The 20,065-nt window shown below is 36.2% G+C and overlaps 1 protein-coding gene across 1 annotated transcript in view; it reads right to left on the bottom strand.

Moving 5' to 3' along the window:
- Positions 1 to 20,065, bottom strand: part of Tbck (TBC1 domain containing kinase) — a 211,079-nt gene that overhangs the window by 158,316 nt on the left and 32,698 nt on the right. Inside the window, exons 4-5 of the mRNA XM_004663001.3 lie at positions 8,369 to 8,483; positions 6,868 to 6,941 (exon numbers count right to left, since the gene is read on the bottom strand). Coding sequence (XP_004663058.2) covers positions 6,868 to 6,941; positions 8,369 to 8,483 — 189 coding nt within the window. The remainder of the gene's footprint in view (positions 1 to 6,867; positions 6,942 to 8,368; positions 8,484 to 20,065) is intronic.

Here is a 20,065-nt window from a genome sequence, read left to right as displayed (position 1 = left end):
ATGTAATACACCACATAAATAAGCTTAAACACAAAAACCACATGATCATTTTGATAGATGCAGAAAAGGCCTTTGACAACATACAACATTCTTCATGATTAAAACATTGGAGAGAATAGGCATGGATGGTTTATATCTCAACATAATAAAGGTTATATATAAAGCTCCTAGAGCCCAAATAATATTTAATGGGGATAGACTTAAAGAATTCTCATTGAGATCAGGGACAAGACAGGGGTGTCCATTCTCACCTCTGCTCTTCAACATAGTACTGGAAGTCCTAGCTCAAACAATGAGACAGGAGAATGAAAAAAATGGGATATGAATTAGAAAGGAAGAAGTTAAATTAGCCCCATTCCCAGATGACATGGTTCTATACGTAAGAGACCGAGAGACTCTATCTCAAAACTCTTGAAGGTGATTAACTCCTACAGCAAAGTATCAGGATACAAAATCAATGCACAAAAATCAACAGACTTTCTATATGCAAAAGACAAAGATACAGGGAATGAAATAAGCAACATTTTCCCATTATCAATAGCAACAACAACAAAAATACCTTGGAATAACATTATGCAAGGCTGTGAAAGACCTATTCAGTGAAAACATAAAAATACTCAAGAGAGAAATTGATGAGGACTTGCCAAAATAGAAAGACCTCCCATGTTCCTGCATAGGCAGAATTAACATTGTGAAAATGGCAATCTAGTCGAAAGGAATATACAAATTTAATGTAATACGAATAAAAATCACAGCATCTTTCTTCACAAAGATAGAAAAAATAACCTCAAAATTCATATAGAGTGGCAGAAGGCCTCAGATAAACAAGCACATCCTCAGCAAAAGAAACACCTCCTGAGGCATCACCTTACTTGATCTGAACCTATATTACAAAGCCATAGTAATAAAAACAACATGGTACTGGCATAAAAACAGGCTTTGGGTGCTACAGTCACTTGATATTTGATAAAGGCCGTAACAATGTAGGCTGGAAAAAAGACAGTATCTTCAACAAATGGTGCTGGACAAACTGGATAACCATATACAGGAAGATGAAACTCGATCCACACTTCTCCCCATGCACAAAAATCAAGTCCAAATGGATTAAAGGCCTCAATATAAGACCAGAAACTGCTACTACTGGAAGAAAAAAAAATGGGAGGAACTTTCCATGATATAGGAAAAGACTTCCTTCACAAAACCCCAGGAGCTCAGGAACTTAATCACTCAACCACTGGGATGTCAGGAAGCTGAAAAGTTGTTTTCATAGACAAGCTTACAATAAGCAGAGCCAATAGATTTGCCACAGAATGGGAGAAAATTTTTCCCAGCTATTCAACTGACAGAGGCCTATTTTCTAGAAACTACAAAGAGCTCATAAACCTAAACAATAAAAAGTCAAATAACCCACTCACAAAATGTGGCAGAGAACTGGACAGAGAGTTTTCAGAGGAAGAAACACTAACAGCAAACACACACTTAAAATAATTACTATCCCTAATCATCAAGGAAATGCAAATTAAAACCACCATGAGATTCCAACTTACCCAAGTAAGGATAGTAAACATTAAAAAATGAAATGAAAACAAATGCTGGCAAGGATATGGAGAAATAGGAACCCTCATTCACTGTTGGTGGGAATATAAAATGGTACAACCACTTTGGAAAGCAATATGGAGACTCCTAAAAAGGTTGACTATAGAGTTACCAAAAGACCCAATTATTCTCTAACTGGGCATTTAACTTAAAAGCTCCACATCTCAGTTCAGAGATATTTGCTGAACCATGTTTATAGCTGCTCAAGTCGTTATAGCTAAGAGATGGAGTCAACCCAAATGTCCATCATTAGACTAATGGATAACCAAGATGTGGTATAGATATATGATGGAATTCCACACAGCAGTAAAGAAAAATGACACAATAAAATTTGAAGAAAAATGGTTGATCCTGGAACAGATCATTCTCAGCGAACTCACCTAGTCACAGAAAGATAATTGTCACATGGTATCATTCATCTGTGGCTCCTAACCTGAATCTACCCAAGATGCTGACATACCTAATAAGCACCTCAAGGACCAGACCATATGGAGGGAGGGATAGGAAGAGTGGGTAAGGGTGGGGGGGGGGGCACAAAACTTGACCCAATGGAAATGGTACCATAAAATTCTAAATCCTGAAAAACAGACTAAAAAGGTTGAACCTTCATCAGGTCCTAAGAGGGAACACCTGAATCACAGGCCTGGAGAGGGTATGATGAATACTAACCTTAATCTTCTGTTTCTCTCTTTATTTCTCTCTTTCTCTTTTATATTACCTATATTTTTCTTCCTTCTTTTCCCTTGGCATTGGCCTCTAACTTCCAGTACCAGCATGTGGTTAACATCTACAATTAGCTGTTGATCAGAGATACCTACAAGGTTTTCCAAAAGAAGACAGATTTTTGTCAGAGTACTTGACCCAGCAAAGGTTAGTGGTAAGACCCTACTGCTGAAGACACCATATGCTGTTGGTACAAAACATGGAGTGACCTGGCTGGAATCTGGAAGACAGTCAGTCCCCAGACAATTAATTTATCTAGTGCTAGGAGGTGCTACATGAGCAAGTGGGGGAAAAGGTCCAACATCTGCCCAAGCAACTTGTGGTCTAAGCTGCTCAGCAGCAAACAACCTGACGTGATGCTCACACAAGTGCAATAGTGGCACGCAGCCATGGTGGGTAATTAACTGCTCTTGATTTGGCTAATGGATCCACTCAGTGGAATAGAACCTATAGCTGGAACTGGGAAACAAGTCAGGACCATATCCAAAAAACCAGTCCACTCTCCACTATCAAGCTCCCACCCATCATGAGCTACAAAAGGGCCTGCACTTATTTAATTCTCTCTAAAATAATAATGGTTATCTCATTTATCTAGTGCTGACTTCACTCTCCATTGGAGAATTGCTTCTTTTTTTCAGCTGGACAAAGGACCTGAGGAGAGAATTAACCCATCGCACCTCACCAGGCCCCAAGTGAAACCAAGAGTAATTGGAGAAATGAGCAAGAGTGCTGCTTTCTTGGTAAACCTTGTACCAGCACAAGGGTGAAGGAGATAGACACAAAGAACATTAAACACCGACCAAACCAGATATCCAGAGACAGAGAAGCTCCCAAGACCTCATCACTGAAGTAGACCTAAAATGAATCCAACTTGGCTCAGGGAAATTTGCAGAAGATACAGTGAAAAGACTGTTAGAGTCACAAGTTGGGTCATTATGTACAGAGACATTGCCTCTTCCCCAAAACTGATGGCTGTCTCCACAATGCACGACCCATGTTCCCCAAGGAGGAAGGTCCCTTAACAGGCGGGAGAACAGGGAGGAGGCTAACGATGGTACCAACATGGCTGCATATACACTATGTACATAATTAATAAAAATATATATGTTCCGCATTATCTAATGATATTTAAATTTATCTGCATATGGAAAATGAATGTAGTTCCCATAAATTTATATTACACAAAAAAAACTTCTGATGGAAGGAAGCACAGACGTAATACTTTCTCTAAAGATGGGAATTAATAAGGCAATTAAGTCATACAATTGTTACTTAATGGAGCCCATCTTCATTCAACAATCTTCCATTAAGTGTAGCATTTTGACACTCAATGACAACTACCATACTTTGCTTTGAACATGACTACTGAGGTACACACAAATGGCTTTCATCAGTGACTGTTTTAACAAAGTATCAAGCTACTGGCTAACTGGAATGAACACTGACTGTCTAATTCTTTGCAACATTCTAAAACAGATGGTAATATTTTACTTTATTGTTCCTTAATATTTGTCATTGGAATCAACTGCAAGCTTTCTCTGATGTAAATATTTTCTTTCATGCCTTAGCTGTTTGATCACTTACTTATTTTTTCTGGCTAATGTTTCACATTTTGCTTTGATACTTTCCAGTAAGACCCTTTTGGCCTAAGAGTTCAAAGCAGCTAGAGCAAACGCTAACACAAAGCCAATTTCATCAAAGCATTCTAAATACTATTGTACTTCTTCAAAATGCTTGATAAGCTTTGGGAAAAATCACTTTTTTGTCTATATATCACAAAATCTCAAAACATCTTTAAATAAAATCCAAAACAAAGTAATTTTTATGTTAATAATTTAGATGTTATATACTAACATATATGTTAATAATTTCTTTTATGCAAATTGAGTTTTAAAAAGGGAAAAACAGTAGTAGTCACAATTACTTTTACTGCAGGTCCTTAAAAGTCACATAAAAAAGCAGTTACCACATGTGAGGAAGAAGTTAGAACTTGACTAAGAAGTTAGCCTAATCACAAGAAGCTTTCTCTTTCAATAAAAACTTCTTATCTTGATATCATTTCATATTGATAAATGAAATTATAAGTTGCCTATAAGTTTGTGATATGCAAAACTTTACAATAATGAATTTTCATAAGTTAATAAGTAGGCCATCAAAACAGAAAATTCATCCACTTAAGATTTTCTGGGCATGATGCTATGCACCTGTAATTCCAGCATTAAAGAGGATGAAGCATGAAGGTTGTCAATTACAGGCCAGTCTGAACTACACAGCAAGTTCAAGGCTACAAACATATATAATGAGACCTGGTCTCAAAACAAAAACAGAAAAAAATCAGGAAATCTATAATTTAAGTTATGAGGACGAAAGGACAATGAATCTTTTACAAAAGTCTAATTAAATTTTTAAGCAATGATGTGCTTCAGAATCTTTGCCATGAGTGCATGTCAGGATTTCCTGCAATAGTATGATAGAACTGATTTCAGGAAGCCCAAAGGGAAACATAAATGACTCCACATATGTAAGCACACCCAAAACATAATAAATGTGACAACAGTTCTAGGTTATATAACAATTATGGATTGATTTTGGTCTCCTCATTTTGATCATTGTTTTGATATGTGAAAAAATATGATATATTTTAGGAAATATAAACTAAATTATTTAGGGATAAGGAACTAATATATAGGGAAGGGATCCTGGGAAATGGCTTGGTGGAGTAAAGTGCTTTCTGTGTAAGCATGAGGAGCACAGTTCAGATCCTCAGCACCTGTGTAAAAGCTTGGCAGGATGGCACTGCTGGAAACACTAGGATCCCTAGGGTTGCTTGTCTAGCTGAATTGGTGAGCTCTAGGTTACAGGCAGTAATACTCTTTCTCAAAAAAAGGTAGAGAGTGACTAAGGAAGACACCCGATGTCAACTGCTGTACTCTACAGTCATGCACCACACATAAACATACATACATACACATGCAAAAAATAGCCAATATGTGTACTAATTACTGTTAAATAACTAAGAAATTATTAAATATAAAAAATATAGCCACAGATAAAATAGGAGAGTGCGAATAGTGTAAGCATTTAAAGAGTCTGAAGAAGGGCATCCAGAAATTCTTTGTACTATTTTTGTAACCTCTCTATTTCAAATGTAATGTTAATTTTAAGGTAAAGGATTACATTATGAAGGTGTTTCAAACAAACAATACAATAAATATAACACAAAATAGTCTATCACAAACACATACTTGCTGGTGTGGTGGCACATGTCCTTAATTCCAGCACTCTAGAGGGTGAGGTAGGAAGATCATGGTGAGTTTGAGGCCATCATGGACTACACAGTGAATTCCATGTCAGCCTGGGCTAGGGCAAGACCCTACCTGGAAAAAAACAAAACCCAAGCAAACAAAAACCAAAAATAAAATAAGAAAAAACATATACTTGAATATATGAAATCAATTTTTATTCATTTCTTGCAGGACAGCATAGACTTTAGGTCTATCAGAATCAAATAACCTTTTAAAATCCCAGCATACAATTCTATGAATGGAATTTAATCCCATTACTAATGACATCCATAAAGACTCAACTTGTACAGAAATAGCATTTAGGTTTTAGAAAACATATACTTCAAAATAAATTATTACACTAAATATATCACAGGTGAAGCTTCTCAGTCTCTTGATATACACATAGTTAAGAAATGAAGAATCATTTTTGATTTCTTTTCCTAAGTTAATTCTGAATGAAATGTACTATATTAAGAAGAATGATAAAGTATAGGAGGTCAATAATTTGTGATTCTTTATGCTAATTTAATGAAAGATCAACATTAGGGAATTTGTGACAATGGAAAAAATTCACTGTCTACTCTCTATCAAAGTACATAAAAATTAAGATGTATTACTGTATTACTATGTCAAAAATCAATTTTAGGCCCCCAACACCTCATCACTGAAGCAAACCAAAAATGAACCCAACATATCTCAGGGAAATTTTGCAGAAGAGGGGGTGGAAAGAATGTCAGAGCCACATGTTGGGTCATGATATACAGAGACTTTTATCATACCAATAACTGTGGGCTAACGCCACAATGCACGACCCATATACCTCAACAAGGAGAGGCCAATGGGGAGGGGGTAGGTCACAGATGAGCCTAATAATGGTACCAAACTGCCTGTACTTTCAGAATAGAAAACTAATAAAAAAAAATCAATTTTAAAAAATAAAATAAAAAATAAAAGCTCAATATGCAAAAAACTAGAGTTGGTAATGTTAACTCAATCATTTACAACAACTTACTAATACTTGCAAATGGAAAATGCTATGAGAGAGTACAATGTAAACCATAGTAAAATAGACCTAAGATTGATGCCAGGTGTGTATAACTTTCAGAAGTTAAGTGACTTGGTATATGAATGCATTTGGAAATATTTTTATTAAAGATTTGGTAACTGAAAAAAATCAATTTTAAAAATAATTAACAAAACAGGAATCATCAAAGATCACCAAGGTTAAGAGAATTCAAAACAGAAGAAAACTTGTCCTTACCCTATTGGAAAATCAACATCATCACCATGAGCTGTCATGTGATATAGTCCAAATTTAGCCAATTTAATATGTCCCTAAAATGAAAAGGAGAATATCTCTATTAACTATTTTAATACAATTTCCAAAAATTATCATTATATGCTGATACATAAAAAAACTATTGTGCACCAAGACATACTATTTCATCAAGACAATACTAAATAAGATATTATCGAATACCATTTTTTAATCTAAAATTTTCTAATGTTTCATTTGCTTTACACTCATTATATACATATCAGGTGTATATACACACACATGTACATCTCCTTTCCAAAATGTCAAATCACATTCTTTGACCATTTTTTCTAAGCTTTTGACAGAACAAAAAGGCAAAACAGTTTTCATTTTTCGTGAATCCTTGGTTAAAATATTTTATAGTCATTATCCAGAGGAATACTTTCAGGGCTGGCAAGAGTACACATGATGCTATAATTAACTGTGAAATAGTAATTTGTACCATGAAAAGTTCACTTCAAAAATCATCAATAAAATGTTGCTCTCTATTGTCTATTATTTGAGAATAACAGTAATCATCACAGGTGTGAGCTTGTCAATAAATGGTAAATAGGAATTTATGGCTGTTAACATTTTTCTTTTTGTATGTGTGAGGCTTATTTAATGCTGACTGTAAAACTAGTTTGTGGCTCACAAGCTTCTCAGCAAAAAGAACATTTCAACCTTTAAAACAACCTACACTGGCTTGGCAAATATGCTATATTGCCATGAGTCTGAAAGTGTGTGCCATTTCTCTTTCATGATTTTTATTTTCATAGGGCAAACATATTAAACTTTGGAATCAGAGAATTATACAGAAATAATGCTTTCCTGGGTTTCCCAAAACTTTTTAGATACTTGTGAGGTAATTAAATTATGATTATTTGTAAAAACATATCATTCTGCTATGTAATGGTTTTAGGATGGTTTATTCCCTTATGAATCCCTTATAAGATTTCTAAGTACAGAAACAGTAATCCCCTAGCAAGGGAACTAGGTATGAACGTATGGTAAATGAGATAAACGAAACAGGAAGGGAGCAGACAATCAGAGAAGGCAAGCTGTGAGCAGCTGCATTGGTGGGAACACCCTGTGCAGGCTGTCTGCAGTGCTGCCATCAAGTGACAGACAGGGATAGGAGGAACACCTAGGGAAGCTGCAGCCACGTCCTCGTTGTTGCCGTCATGCACTAGCTATCGCGCTCACTTTACACAAACATGTCCTTTAGAAAATGGATGGAAAAAGTAAAACGTGAAGAAAAGAGCTAGGCTGGGGAGAATCATGTCCCCACAAAGATTTAAATGATTTAAAGATTATTCTTTTTAGCCAACACAAATATGTATCATTATCACATGGTCTTTTCATTTTGAATATTTTGAAAGCATATTTTATGGTTCTTCTAATGTAGACATGATTTAAGTAGCTTTCAGTTTCAGTCAATATATGCATTTTCATTAAAAATTACCTTTCGATCCAATAAGATATTATGAGGCGACAAAGCCCGGTGTACTATACCATGTTTGTTCATGTACTGCAGTCCCTGAAGTACTTCAAATGCTATGCACAAAACCTTCGAGCAGCTACAAAAACAAACAGGCATCAATTACAGAGAAAATATAGTCCATTTTATTGAGGAAAATGAGATTAGGACATCCAAAGAACAATATTTTTATTGGGTCTCCTCCATTTAGAGAAAATAGAATCTATACATTTTCTAAAAGGCCCATTGTGCATATTTTGGATTCTCTGATAATAACAAAACTGATCTGGTAAAGAATCCTATAATTTCCTAAAGGTTATGCTAAAAATAGTAGTTGTTTGTCCCAGAAAAGGATTTTAATTTGGATGGTATGCACCATTTATTCTGTCTAAAGTAAGTACCAGAGCCCCCAAAATATAGATTTTATGAGTACAGACATTAGTTTGTTTTCCACATGATTTGGAGGGGGGGGTTATTTTTATTTATTTATTTGAGAGCAACAGACAGAGAAAGAGGCAGAGAGAGAGAGAGAGACAGAGAGACAGAGAGAGAAAGAGAGAGAGAGAGAAAATGGGTGTGCCAGGGCTTCCAGCCACTGCAGACGAATTCCAGATGCATGCACCCCCTTGTGCATCTGGCTAATGTGGGTCCTGGGTAATCAAGCCTTGAACCGGGGTCCTTAGGGTTCACAGGCAAGCGCTTAACCACTAAGCCATCTCTCCAGCCCTAGCCTGGGCCCTTTAAGAGAAAATGTCATCAGAGGTCAATGAATGCTATAATTGTATTAAAAATATAGATTGTATTCAGTTACTATAAATTTTATACTGTATATAATTTGTATTTATATAAAACATGTTCTTGAGAAATCATTTTATAAGGAGAGAAAGAGTAGGATAATTTTCAGCATGGCATGCCTGAAAGTGTCCTTATCTTTGATCTTAAATCTATAAAGAATTACTTCATTTCTTTGAGTAGTCTCATGAGAGGTGAGGAGTCAATATGAGTCTGATTACAATGTTGTTGTAAATGTCTAGCTAGTACCTACGGAAGCTTCGCAAATACTATGTTACTTTATCTTTAGACTTTTCAAAATTTCAGCCCAAGCAGTAACTGTTAAGAAAAGTACTTCTTCCTTAACAAGTATGGCATGCCAGAGGTAAGTTAGTGTTTCTGGACAATTGGGGGATCTCACATACCTTCTATTTAACTAAGAAATTGTAACTGAATGTAGCCAAGGAAGGTATAAGAAATGGAACCACTTAATGACATTGTAGTATCACTTGAAATTAAAATAATAATAAATTTCAGCCCAACATAAATAAGATATCAGCACATGTGTCTGTCTAGTCAGCACCAAGTATAGCCTTTTCTTCCCTTTAAAAAAAAAATCCATCCATCTGTCCGTACATCCATCCATCTGTCTAAAATCATATACACTGGGCAGTCAACATGCTATTATCAAGAATATGTGACTTTGTATGACTGTGATTGTTTTTCTTTTCTCACAGCAGAACACTTCGTAGGCCATTGAATGAAGATTCAGACCATTTTCTACACAAACTTTCCACTTCACTTTTTATATTTTGACCTATAGCTCTGTTTAGTACTTAACTCCATAACTCTTCTTCTGGACAGAGGGGAAGAGGGAGGATGAGCAGGAGGAAAAGGCACAGCAAGAGAGGGTACAGGAGGGGAGATATGGATTTCCAGACTATTGTCTTTTTTCAGCAGAACCTATTCTTAGGTGACAGATACACCTTTAAACATTATTCATTACTCTTTCAAGTATCTGTAGGAATAGTTAGAATCACTTAATTATGGAAAGAGATAAAGATCATTGCCTTCATTTTCCCTGTGGTATGTGCTCTTGTCTCTTTCACCAGCTCATTTGGCTCAAACTCAACTTTCCTCCATTCCATGCATAGTAATCTATTCCCTGGTTGTCAATTCTTTATTTTTAATTTTTTTTCTTTCGAGATTAGGTTTTCAATCTGGCCCTGGCTGACCTGGAATTCACTATGTAGTCTCAGGGTGGCCTTGGAACTCATGAAAGTCCTCCTACCTCTACTTTGTGAGTGCTGAGATTAAAGGCATGCACCACCATGCCCAACTGTAAGTAATTTTTTTGAATAAAAATGTAAATTGACATTTCCTATGATGTTTGTAAAAATGAAGTTTATTATTTATAAAATAATATTCATTTTAATTTTGTAAGAAAATTATTTGAAAACCAAAGGGAAAAATTCCTTGGAATTAAAAATAAAACATAACCTAGTTTTAAAAGCTTCTTTGGCTCTACAAAATGACTATAACTTCTCTTATTCTGTCTTGGTCTTTCAACTCTTCACAATTACCATAAAAACTAGTGCCATATTTGGTGGCGACACTAGAGGGCCTCAGCTGCATAGTCCTTTACATAGACCTAGACTTTCTCATGGAATTAAAACCAAACCTTTAGTGATGTTTCTCATTAAACCAATTTTGAAGTTGCTGAAAACAGAAGACTGCAGGCTCTACTTTCTCTGCTGGCATTTATTAAAAGACATGAGATATTAATTGCACTTAGATGTCAAAAAGTACATCTGTGTAAAAATATGTATGTATAAAAATAATTTTTATCCATATGTGTTAAAAACTAAAATGCAAGATATGCCATTTCTTGTCTATTACTTGAGATTATATGTGAATTATGGTCAACAGACTCAGTACCTTCAGATTATGAGACTGATGTGCTGCCTACTGTGCTAAGAGGGTGACAAACAGTATTTTCAATTTAACTTGGACAATAAATCATATTTGGTTTCCTTCCTTTTTATACTCTTAAAGTTTAAATTACTTTTAAATATAAAGTGAAAAGGAGAAGAAATTATTATTTCACTTAATAAAAGCAATGAGGGTAATTTTGGAGCTATGTATCTTTAACTTCTTTTAAAGCTGTGTGCCTTTTTAAAATATTTTATTTGTTTGCAAGCAGAGATGACAGATATATAGATACACAGACAGACAGACAGACAGAGATTAGGCCTGTGCCAAGGCATCTACCTGTTGCAAATGAACTCCAGATGCATGTGCCACGTTGTGTATCTGGCTTTTCGTGAGTACTGTGGAATTGAAGGTAGGTCACTAGCCTTTGCAGGGAAGCACCTTAACCACCACTAAGCCATCTGTCAAGTCCTAAAGTTGTATTCTTTAACATGGTTAAGAAGTTTGATCATGAAATATTTTTGGAATTTAAAAAAAAATATTTATTTGAGAAAGAGAGAAAGAATGGGCATGCCAGGGCCTACAGCTGCTGCAAATGAATTACAAACACATGTGCTACCTTGCACATCTGACTTAAGAGAGTCCTGGGGAATCAAACCTGAGTCCTTAAGCTTTGCAGGCAAATGCCTTAATCACTAAGTCATCTCTCCAGCCCATGAAATCTTTTTAAGTAATATAGTTAAATGTACCAGCGAGGTAAAAATATCATGTCTAGTAAGGTATTGAAGTCTAATTAAAAATGGAAAATGAAAGGAGATCAAGGACTGGAAGTATGAGAGTCACACAATTTAAAATATGTTGACAAGAGTAATAAAGCTTCATCCTACACAATTCCCAAATCAGAATCTTATCAACAATTAAAACAAAATCAACGGTTTCTATCTGTTACAGTTTCAGTGTGAAATAGCCGGCCCTGGCTTTTCTGTTTGTTCACTTGCTGCACATTTGTTGGCACTGGTTTGGGAAACCTTGGCCATGTGGCTTCACTGGCAGATATGAGCCATTGAGGTGGGACTTGAGAGTTACATGCTGGCTCCACTTCCAGCTGGAGCCCTCTACTTCCTGGATTTGCTGAGGATAAAGCAGCCTCACCTTCCCATTGCCATGCCTTTCCTGCAACTATCTAGGATCTATGAGCCAAAGTACCCCCCCTTTTTTTTCCTTTAAAGTGTTTCTGTTAGGCATTCTGTTATAGCACCAAGAAAAGTAACTACTCCAGAAAATAAGTATAGAAAAATGTCAGGAGCCACAGCTGCTCTTTGACCTTGGAAACTAAGAGTGATCTCTAATCTCCTAATCTCTTGATCCTAAAGTATTGTTTAGTATACAGTCTAGATACAGTAAGCACCTGATCCTAAAGCATTGTTTAGTATACAGCCTAGATACAGTAAGCACCTGATCCTAAGGCATTGTTTAGTATACAGCCTAGATGGAGTGAGCACCTGATTCTTAGGGATTAACATATGACCCTGGTGAAGCTGACCTTAGGCATGTAGGTTTTGTTGGAAAAAGTCCTATCTTCTGTATATAAACTTATGTTTAGAACTTGTCTTGGCTCCATTCCTTGTGTTCTTGTCTCAGATTCATTCCCACTCTCTCCTTCGAGGCCTGTTTCAACCTTCCTGCTGCAGGCCTGCACCGAAAAGTAGAGTTACTGTGATAAGCCTGATCATGTGGTTCTTGGGCCTTTGGAATTCACTTGTTGGAGAAATGTGTAAAGGTTTGGAGTTGCCAGCTAAGAGAGCCCATAGAATACTGTAAATAAAGCTTACTGGGTGATTCTGATGGGACTGTGGAAAACCAAAGTGTTAACAGAAATATGGTAAGGAAAGCCACCCTCAAGAGGTTTCAGAAGAGAACAAGTGCCTTGTTGGGAATTGGTCTAAAAGCAATTCATGTTACTTTCTGTTAAAGCATCTGGCTGCATGATGCCTGTGTCCTGAAAATCTGAATGAGGCTGAATTCACAATTAATAGACTAATTTTTTAATAGAAAATTTCAAGGCAGTACAGCATTCACTTTGTGGTGCATTTAGCCAGATTTATAGTGATGAAGAGCAAAAGATATGAAAACTGTCCATACTGGTGATGAAAGGGGAAAGTGAACACTGTCAAGTTGCAGACAGCATGAAATTGAGCAAAGCAGTTGTAATTACTGAAAAGAATAGTGTCACTAAGGAGAAGCCATGTATGCATTGCATTTTACATGGGGACAATTTGAGAAGTGACTTGAGGACCAGAGTTCATCCACAGAAGACTCTATAATGGAAAACTGAAACCCATTTGTCAAACAATTATTTGAAAGTAGAGTGTCTGAAGGGTTAGGGAAATCAGTCAGTGGGAGTTTGCTGAGCAAGCATGAGGATCTGAGTTGGATCCCTGGAATCCATGTAAAAAGCCTACAAAGCTGTGTGTTGAACACCTTGATATTATTCTTGGCCTCTGCACTGGTGCGCAAGGGGTGTGTGCATCTGCAAAAACAAGTGCATACACCACATGCACACACAGCACCACAAATACTACCCACACACCCAACACCACTACCAAAACAAGAAAAAAAAAGGAAAGGAGAGTAACAACTCCAGGGTGCCTTTCTGGAAAAAGAAAGAAAGAAGGAAGGAAGGCAGACAGACTGGGTAGGGAGACGTTTTCTGAGATTCAGCCATGAAAGCACACATAGGACACTGCAGCAGTACACACAGGGGGTTAGACTCCATCTTAAGTGGGCAGCAGAGTCTGGTATCATCTATATGAGCTGTTTGTACAGACATGTCGAATGGAAGAGTGAGGGGGTGATGAAGGCATATACTAAGGTTTCAGAGAGAAAACCAATGAGATTATGCAATGTGTGGAAGCATATTCCTTACAAGGACGCTCTGACAGGCCAGTATGTTAACCTGTGAAGGTCAAGGCTTAGTTGCAGTGGAGACACCCACAGGATGTTGAAGATGCCAGTGACGTGGCATACTTTCCAAGGAAAGCCAGCCCAAGAAAAAGCAGATGTATGCTGATCTGCCAAGGTGTGAGCAGGCAGTGTCATGCTCCTGCAACCATGATAGGAGTTTTCCCAGTCCACCTCCTTCCCCAACATTATGGACTGAATCCCTTCACTCATGAGTCACAAAATATTCCTTCCTCCTTTCAATATTTTTCTGTTTTATTTATTTATTTCAGAGGGACAGACAGAGAGAGAATGAGGCCGACAGAGAGAAAGAGAGAGAGAATGGGTGTGCTGGGGCCTCCAGCCACTGCAAAAGAACTCCAGATGCATGCGCTCCCTTGTGCATCTGGCTAATGTGGGTCCTGGGGAATCGAGCCTCGAACCAGGGTCCTTAGGCTTCACGGGCAAGTACTTAACCACTAAGCCATCTCTCCAGCCCTCCTTCCACCTTTGAAACTATTGCTGTCAGGTACTCTGTCACAGGGATGATAAAAGGAACTGATACAATACTGTTATGTCAGAGAATGCACTACTGTCCTGGACAAGTGAACATAATCCTTAGTGGTCTTAAATATACAGATAATACCAAAAGGTGCCTTTTGAAATAACATGATTAGTAATTTCTAACAAGATAAGATAATATCTTAAGATACTTTCATATATTTTCACACACATTTCCAGAATGGTTATTGTGTGTATGCTACTTTTATTTTAAATCTCATAAGATACTAAGAGGAAGACTAAATCTCCACAATCAATAAGCCAACAACATATTCGGAAGACTGGTTTAGAAACTGATAATTTCCATACATGCAGTGAGGATTATTCACCTTTGTCCCCCCCCTTTTTAAATTTATTTATTTGAGAGAGGGAGACAGAGAGAGAGAGAGAGAGAGAGAGAGGGAGGGAGGGATGGATGGACGGAGGGAGGGACGGAGGGACAGAGGGAGGGAGGGAGCGAGAGAATGGATGAGCTAGGGTCTCCAGCCACTGATAATGAATTCCAGATGCATGCACCACCTTTTGCACCTGGCTTTTGTGGGTCCTGGGGACTCAAACTGAGGTTCTTTGGTTTTGTAGGCAAATGCCTTAGCTGCTAAGCCATCCTTCAGCCTCTCCCTTTGATTTAAAGAAAAGAAAAATACCAAAATTGATTTATTTCATTAGTGAAATAAAACAAAGTTCAAAAACCATAAATATTACTAAAATAAGATTAAATACTAACTGAAAAATAGCATCAACAAGAATAAATGTTAATATTTTCTTTTCAAAATATTATTTATTTGTGCATACATATATGTGTCCATGTGCTAGGGCACATGTAGAAGTCAAAGGGCAACTTTGAAGCGTCTGTGTTCTAGTCTCTTGCTGCTGTGAATGAATTCCAGGCTGCAAGTAAAGGCCAGACTACCTGGGCCAGGAGCTTCAGATTCCCCTGCTGTCTCCCACTGTCTTAGGTGCTCTTGGATCACAGATGAAAATGCCTCTTTGTATCCAACTTTATGTGAGCCCTGAGGAATTGTATCTACTCTGGCCAACTTTGCAAGTAAGTACCTTTAACCACTGAGCCATCTCCCAGCCCCTAAATGTTGATACCTTCTAGACATGAGTCAATTTGCTTGTCCTTAAATTCTGAACATAGCTCAATGAATTTGTAAGACTATTTATACAACCTTAATTATATGTATGTATGTATGCATGTGTGTGTATATATATACACACACATATGTATGTATGTATGTGTATATATAAATATAAATATGTGTATATGTATATATATATATGTATGTATATATATATATATATTTTTTTTTTTTCAAGCAGAGAGAGACAGAGAGAAGAGAGACAGAAAGAGAAAATGGGCGCACCAGGGCCACTAGCTGCTAAAAACTCCAGATGCATGTGCCACACTGTGCACATATGGCTTTACTGGGATACTAGGGAATCGAACCAGGTTTGCTAAGCCTTGCAGGCAAATGCAAATGCAAATGCCTTATCTCCTGAGCCATGTCGCTAGGCTCAAATATACTTTATTTACTCAATTCTAGGTATATTTATAAGAAATATGCTATTTATTTCTGACTGAATAAACATGAAACCATCTGTAGCTACTTGTTAAAAAATACACAGGCTACTATAAAGGGTTCAATACATGCATGGATTGACTAATTTAACATGTTTATAGACACAGGTTTTCATCTAAATGTAACTAAAATTACTAATTACAGTTTGTTATGAGACACTGCCCAATTTGTATTTGGAGCATCTAGATTTTTCAATAAATCTTCCATGTTTCATTGTTTCTCACTCTAAGAATCTGGTCTTTGATGTCATCAAAATCTTGAGGTCCTAATTCTTGAGCACTCCTCTTATTTCATTAATTACCTGTTTTGACATTTTTCTTTGTAACCACTTTGTAATTTCAATAATTTTTTTGGCCAATATCCTAATGGTTTCATTAAAGCTTTGATAGAAGTATCTATTTGTCCTTGTATTATGATACTATATAATTGCATAGCTAACTAGTGTGATGGTAATTACTACAGTAGAGGCTTGTCTTATTGTATCCTGAGGAAAATACTGTATTCAGCTATAAATCCACATGAACATCACAGTGCTGATACAGTAGGTATTTAAGAAATATGTATTAAGCATAAATATAACAGTGCATAGACTATGGCTAAATTCTCTTATATTACAACATTTAATCCTTCAACCAGTCAAGAAAATATAACTTAATCAAGTTACATAGAGGCTATGTATAAAAGTGCTTACTTAATAAAAATACACCATTCTTAGTCTTTTAATTACTGAACAGCATAGGTATAGATCATGGTGAAAAAAGTAAAAGAATTATCTTACAGTTTGGTCAAAACTATAAATTAGAGTAAGTTGTTAAGAGAGATTCCTTCTGGCCTGAATCCATCAGTTTCTTTGGGCGAATGTTTCTAAGAAGAGACTTTATACTTATCACAAGAAATAGAGGGCAGGAAAGAGAATTAGAGGTCAGAGTCATTCATGAATAGGTAGGTGGTAACTAAAACCACAAAAGCTATTTCCTTAGATCAATGATCCATGAAATTTCTAAAGGCCACTACATATGCCAAAACACCCAGACTGTCAGCAAATGAAGGGAGGAAACACTCCTATACTGTATGAGTTCAAGATGTTCTTTCACCTTATTAAAAAAAACCTGATTACTCCCAGAGAAATTTTATTTTTTAGTCGAAAACTTTCTTGGTATCAGATTGAGACATGAAATATAGTTAGCTACTGGGTGATTTAAGAAATGGATAAAAATTACTAACAGTTAGCATTCAGACATTATTAGTATGTAATTCTGTATCATCTTTAAAGACACTCTACTATAATCTCAAGATAAAGAGTTCACTTAGAGTATGGATTGGTAATTTCAGAATTAGAGGACAGGTGTTTTTAATGATAAGATGATGTATTAGAAACTTTTATTTAGAACAAATCACTCTTGAAGTTGGTATTTAACCTAAAAATTTTTAAAGGAAAATTAGTTTTTGGAATTAAAAAAAGAAAATAACTTATTTTGCGACTGAACACATGTTTATGCTAAATTTAAGATTTTATCTTCAGAGCTAGGGAAATGGCTTGACAGATAAAGCCTTTGCCACACGTGTGTGTACTTGATTTTTTAAATTTTGTTTTAAGTTTTTTATTTATTTGAGAGTGACAGTAAGAGAAAGAAGCAGAGAGAAAGAGAGAGAGAGAATGGGTGCACCAGGGCTTCTAGCCACTACAAACAAACTCCAGATGTGTGCTCCCCCTTCTGCATCTGGCTAACATGGATCTGGGGGAATTGAGCCTAGAACTGGGGTCCTTGGGCTTCACAGGCAAGTGTTTAACCACTAAGCCATTTCTCCAGCCCGTGTACTTGATTTTTGAGTCTCTAGAACCCATATAATGCCAAAGGCTATAGCAGTAATCTGCAGTCTTAGCACAGCTACCAATGAGACAAGGGTAGCAGAGACAGGATAATCTGCCAGACCCTCATAGGCCAACTAACCTGGCAAATGGGGTGGTAGAAGGTCAACAGTGAGAAACAATACCCAAAAGTTGTCCTCTGAACATCATTATGTACACTTGAACTCACACATATGAGCACATGCACACACATACCCACATCATACACACCAAAAGTAAGAACTAATTTTTCTCAGATTCAAATTTTGAAATAGAAGTTATGTCAATTAATTATGAGAGATTATTTGTAGTAAGTATAAAATATTTCATCTGTCTCTAAGTTATTAGATGTAAACTAAGTTGCTAGACATTTTACAATTCGGCTTTCATTTCAAAATATCAAAGTGGAATGCAACAGTCTAACAAGTTTACAAAGTTATAAATTCTCAATGAAATACAAAAGTTGAGAAATTAACTTTCCATGTTGAATGCTTGATAATTTTTGCTTTCAACAGAAAATTAACTTTGATAAAATAAAAACACATATGGAAAGTACAGTTTAGTAGTTGGAGGTTCATTCCATATCCAAGAGGTTCTATCATTGGTTTGCTGCTATACTTGAAGGGTACACCAACTTATCCTGTCTGTAAATTTGTTGAGTGAGAATTGCAACATCAAGCACTGGCCAGATGAGGATCAATGAGAAATTGACCTAGCACACAATCCTGACCATGTTAAAAGAAAACAAAACAAAACTGATAGTTCACATCTCCCTCAAAAATTCAGGGTCAGGCTGGAGAGATGGCTTAGTGGTCAAGGTGCTTGCCTCTGCAAAGCCAAATGACCCAGGTACAATTCCCCAGGACCCACGTAAAATCCAGATAAACAAAGTGACACATGCATCTAAAGTTGTTTGCAGTGGGTAAAGGCCCTGGTATACCTATTCTCTTTCTCTGTCTCTCAAATAAATAAAAATATTATTAAAAAACTTCAGGGACTATACAATACTATTATATATATTACATGCATAGATTCTACAAATTAACAGCTATTATTAGGTTCCTCAATAACTCCTCTGACAAAATAATGAGCCAATCAGTGCTGTGATAACTCTATGAAACTAAAATCATCATTTGATAAGTTTACAGGATACCAGATTGGCTAGGTACTTTTGCCCTATCAAGGTTGTATCATACCAAGTAACTGTATTATTTTATTCTGCATAGAAACTCCAAAATATCTTCTTTCATAACAGTTACTGATATAGGATATATGTATGTGTATATATATATACATATACATATACATGTACATATATGACTGTACTTTCTGGAACTATAAGCTGATATAAGCCCTTCCTTCCTTAAACTGCTTCTTTTCAAGAATTTGGTCACAGCAGTGAATTAAGAAACATACATATATATTATAATATCTAATATAACAACAAAACAGTTTAAAAATCAAAGAAAATAAGTCAAAACCCCTCAGATCCTCCTGCCTTATTAGCCTGATTTTAATACTTAACTCCAATCTTTTAACACTGACACTTTATAATTTATTAAGTCAGTATGTTCTGCTCTTCAGGTCTTTCCCAGTCGGAAATTAGATTGATGAGCTCCATTAGTGCTCTTTGTTTTGTATACATAGATAATTCAACAAAATAAGTGTTTCCTTGAAGATAGAGCACAAGTATCCATCTTAGGGTCACTGATTTCTCACATATGATTAGTTTTAAAAGTGGCAATGTAAAGAGGAAATAAAAAATGTGACATTAGTTGACTATTATGGCTATGTAATGATTTATTTTAAACAAAAAGTCTTTAAAAGTAAAAGTAATTTCCAATACAGGTAATATTTACATTCTCAGTAACTACAAAAAAATTAATCTTTTGAAGAATATACTTCTTTTATAGACAGTAAAACAGCAAATATAGGTGTGACAAGTTCTGTTGTCAACTTGATAGGATTAGGGAATCCACACACATTCCTATGGGTAGGTCTCCTAGGGAGGATTAACTGGAGAAATCCTTCCTCCAGAGTAAAGAC

This window comes from Jaculus jaculus, chromosome 2, assembly GCF_020740685.1.
Source record: "Jaculus jaculus isolate mJacJac1 chromosome 2, mJacJac1.mat.Y.cur, whole genome shotgun sequence".
Lineage (NCBI taxonomy): Eukaryota > Metazoa > Chordata > Mammalia > Rodentia > Dipodidae > Jaculus > Jaculus jaculus.
Note: the sequence above shows the minus strand (reverse complement) of the source record. Positions and strands in the feature narration are given on the sequence as shown.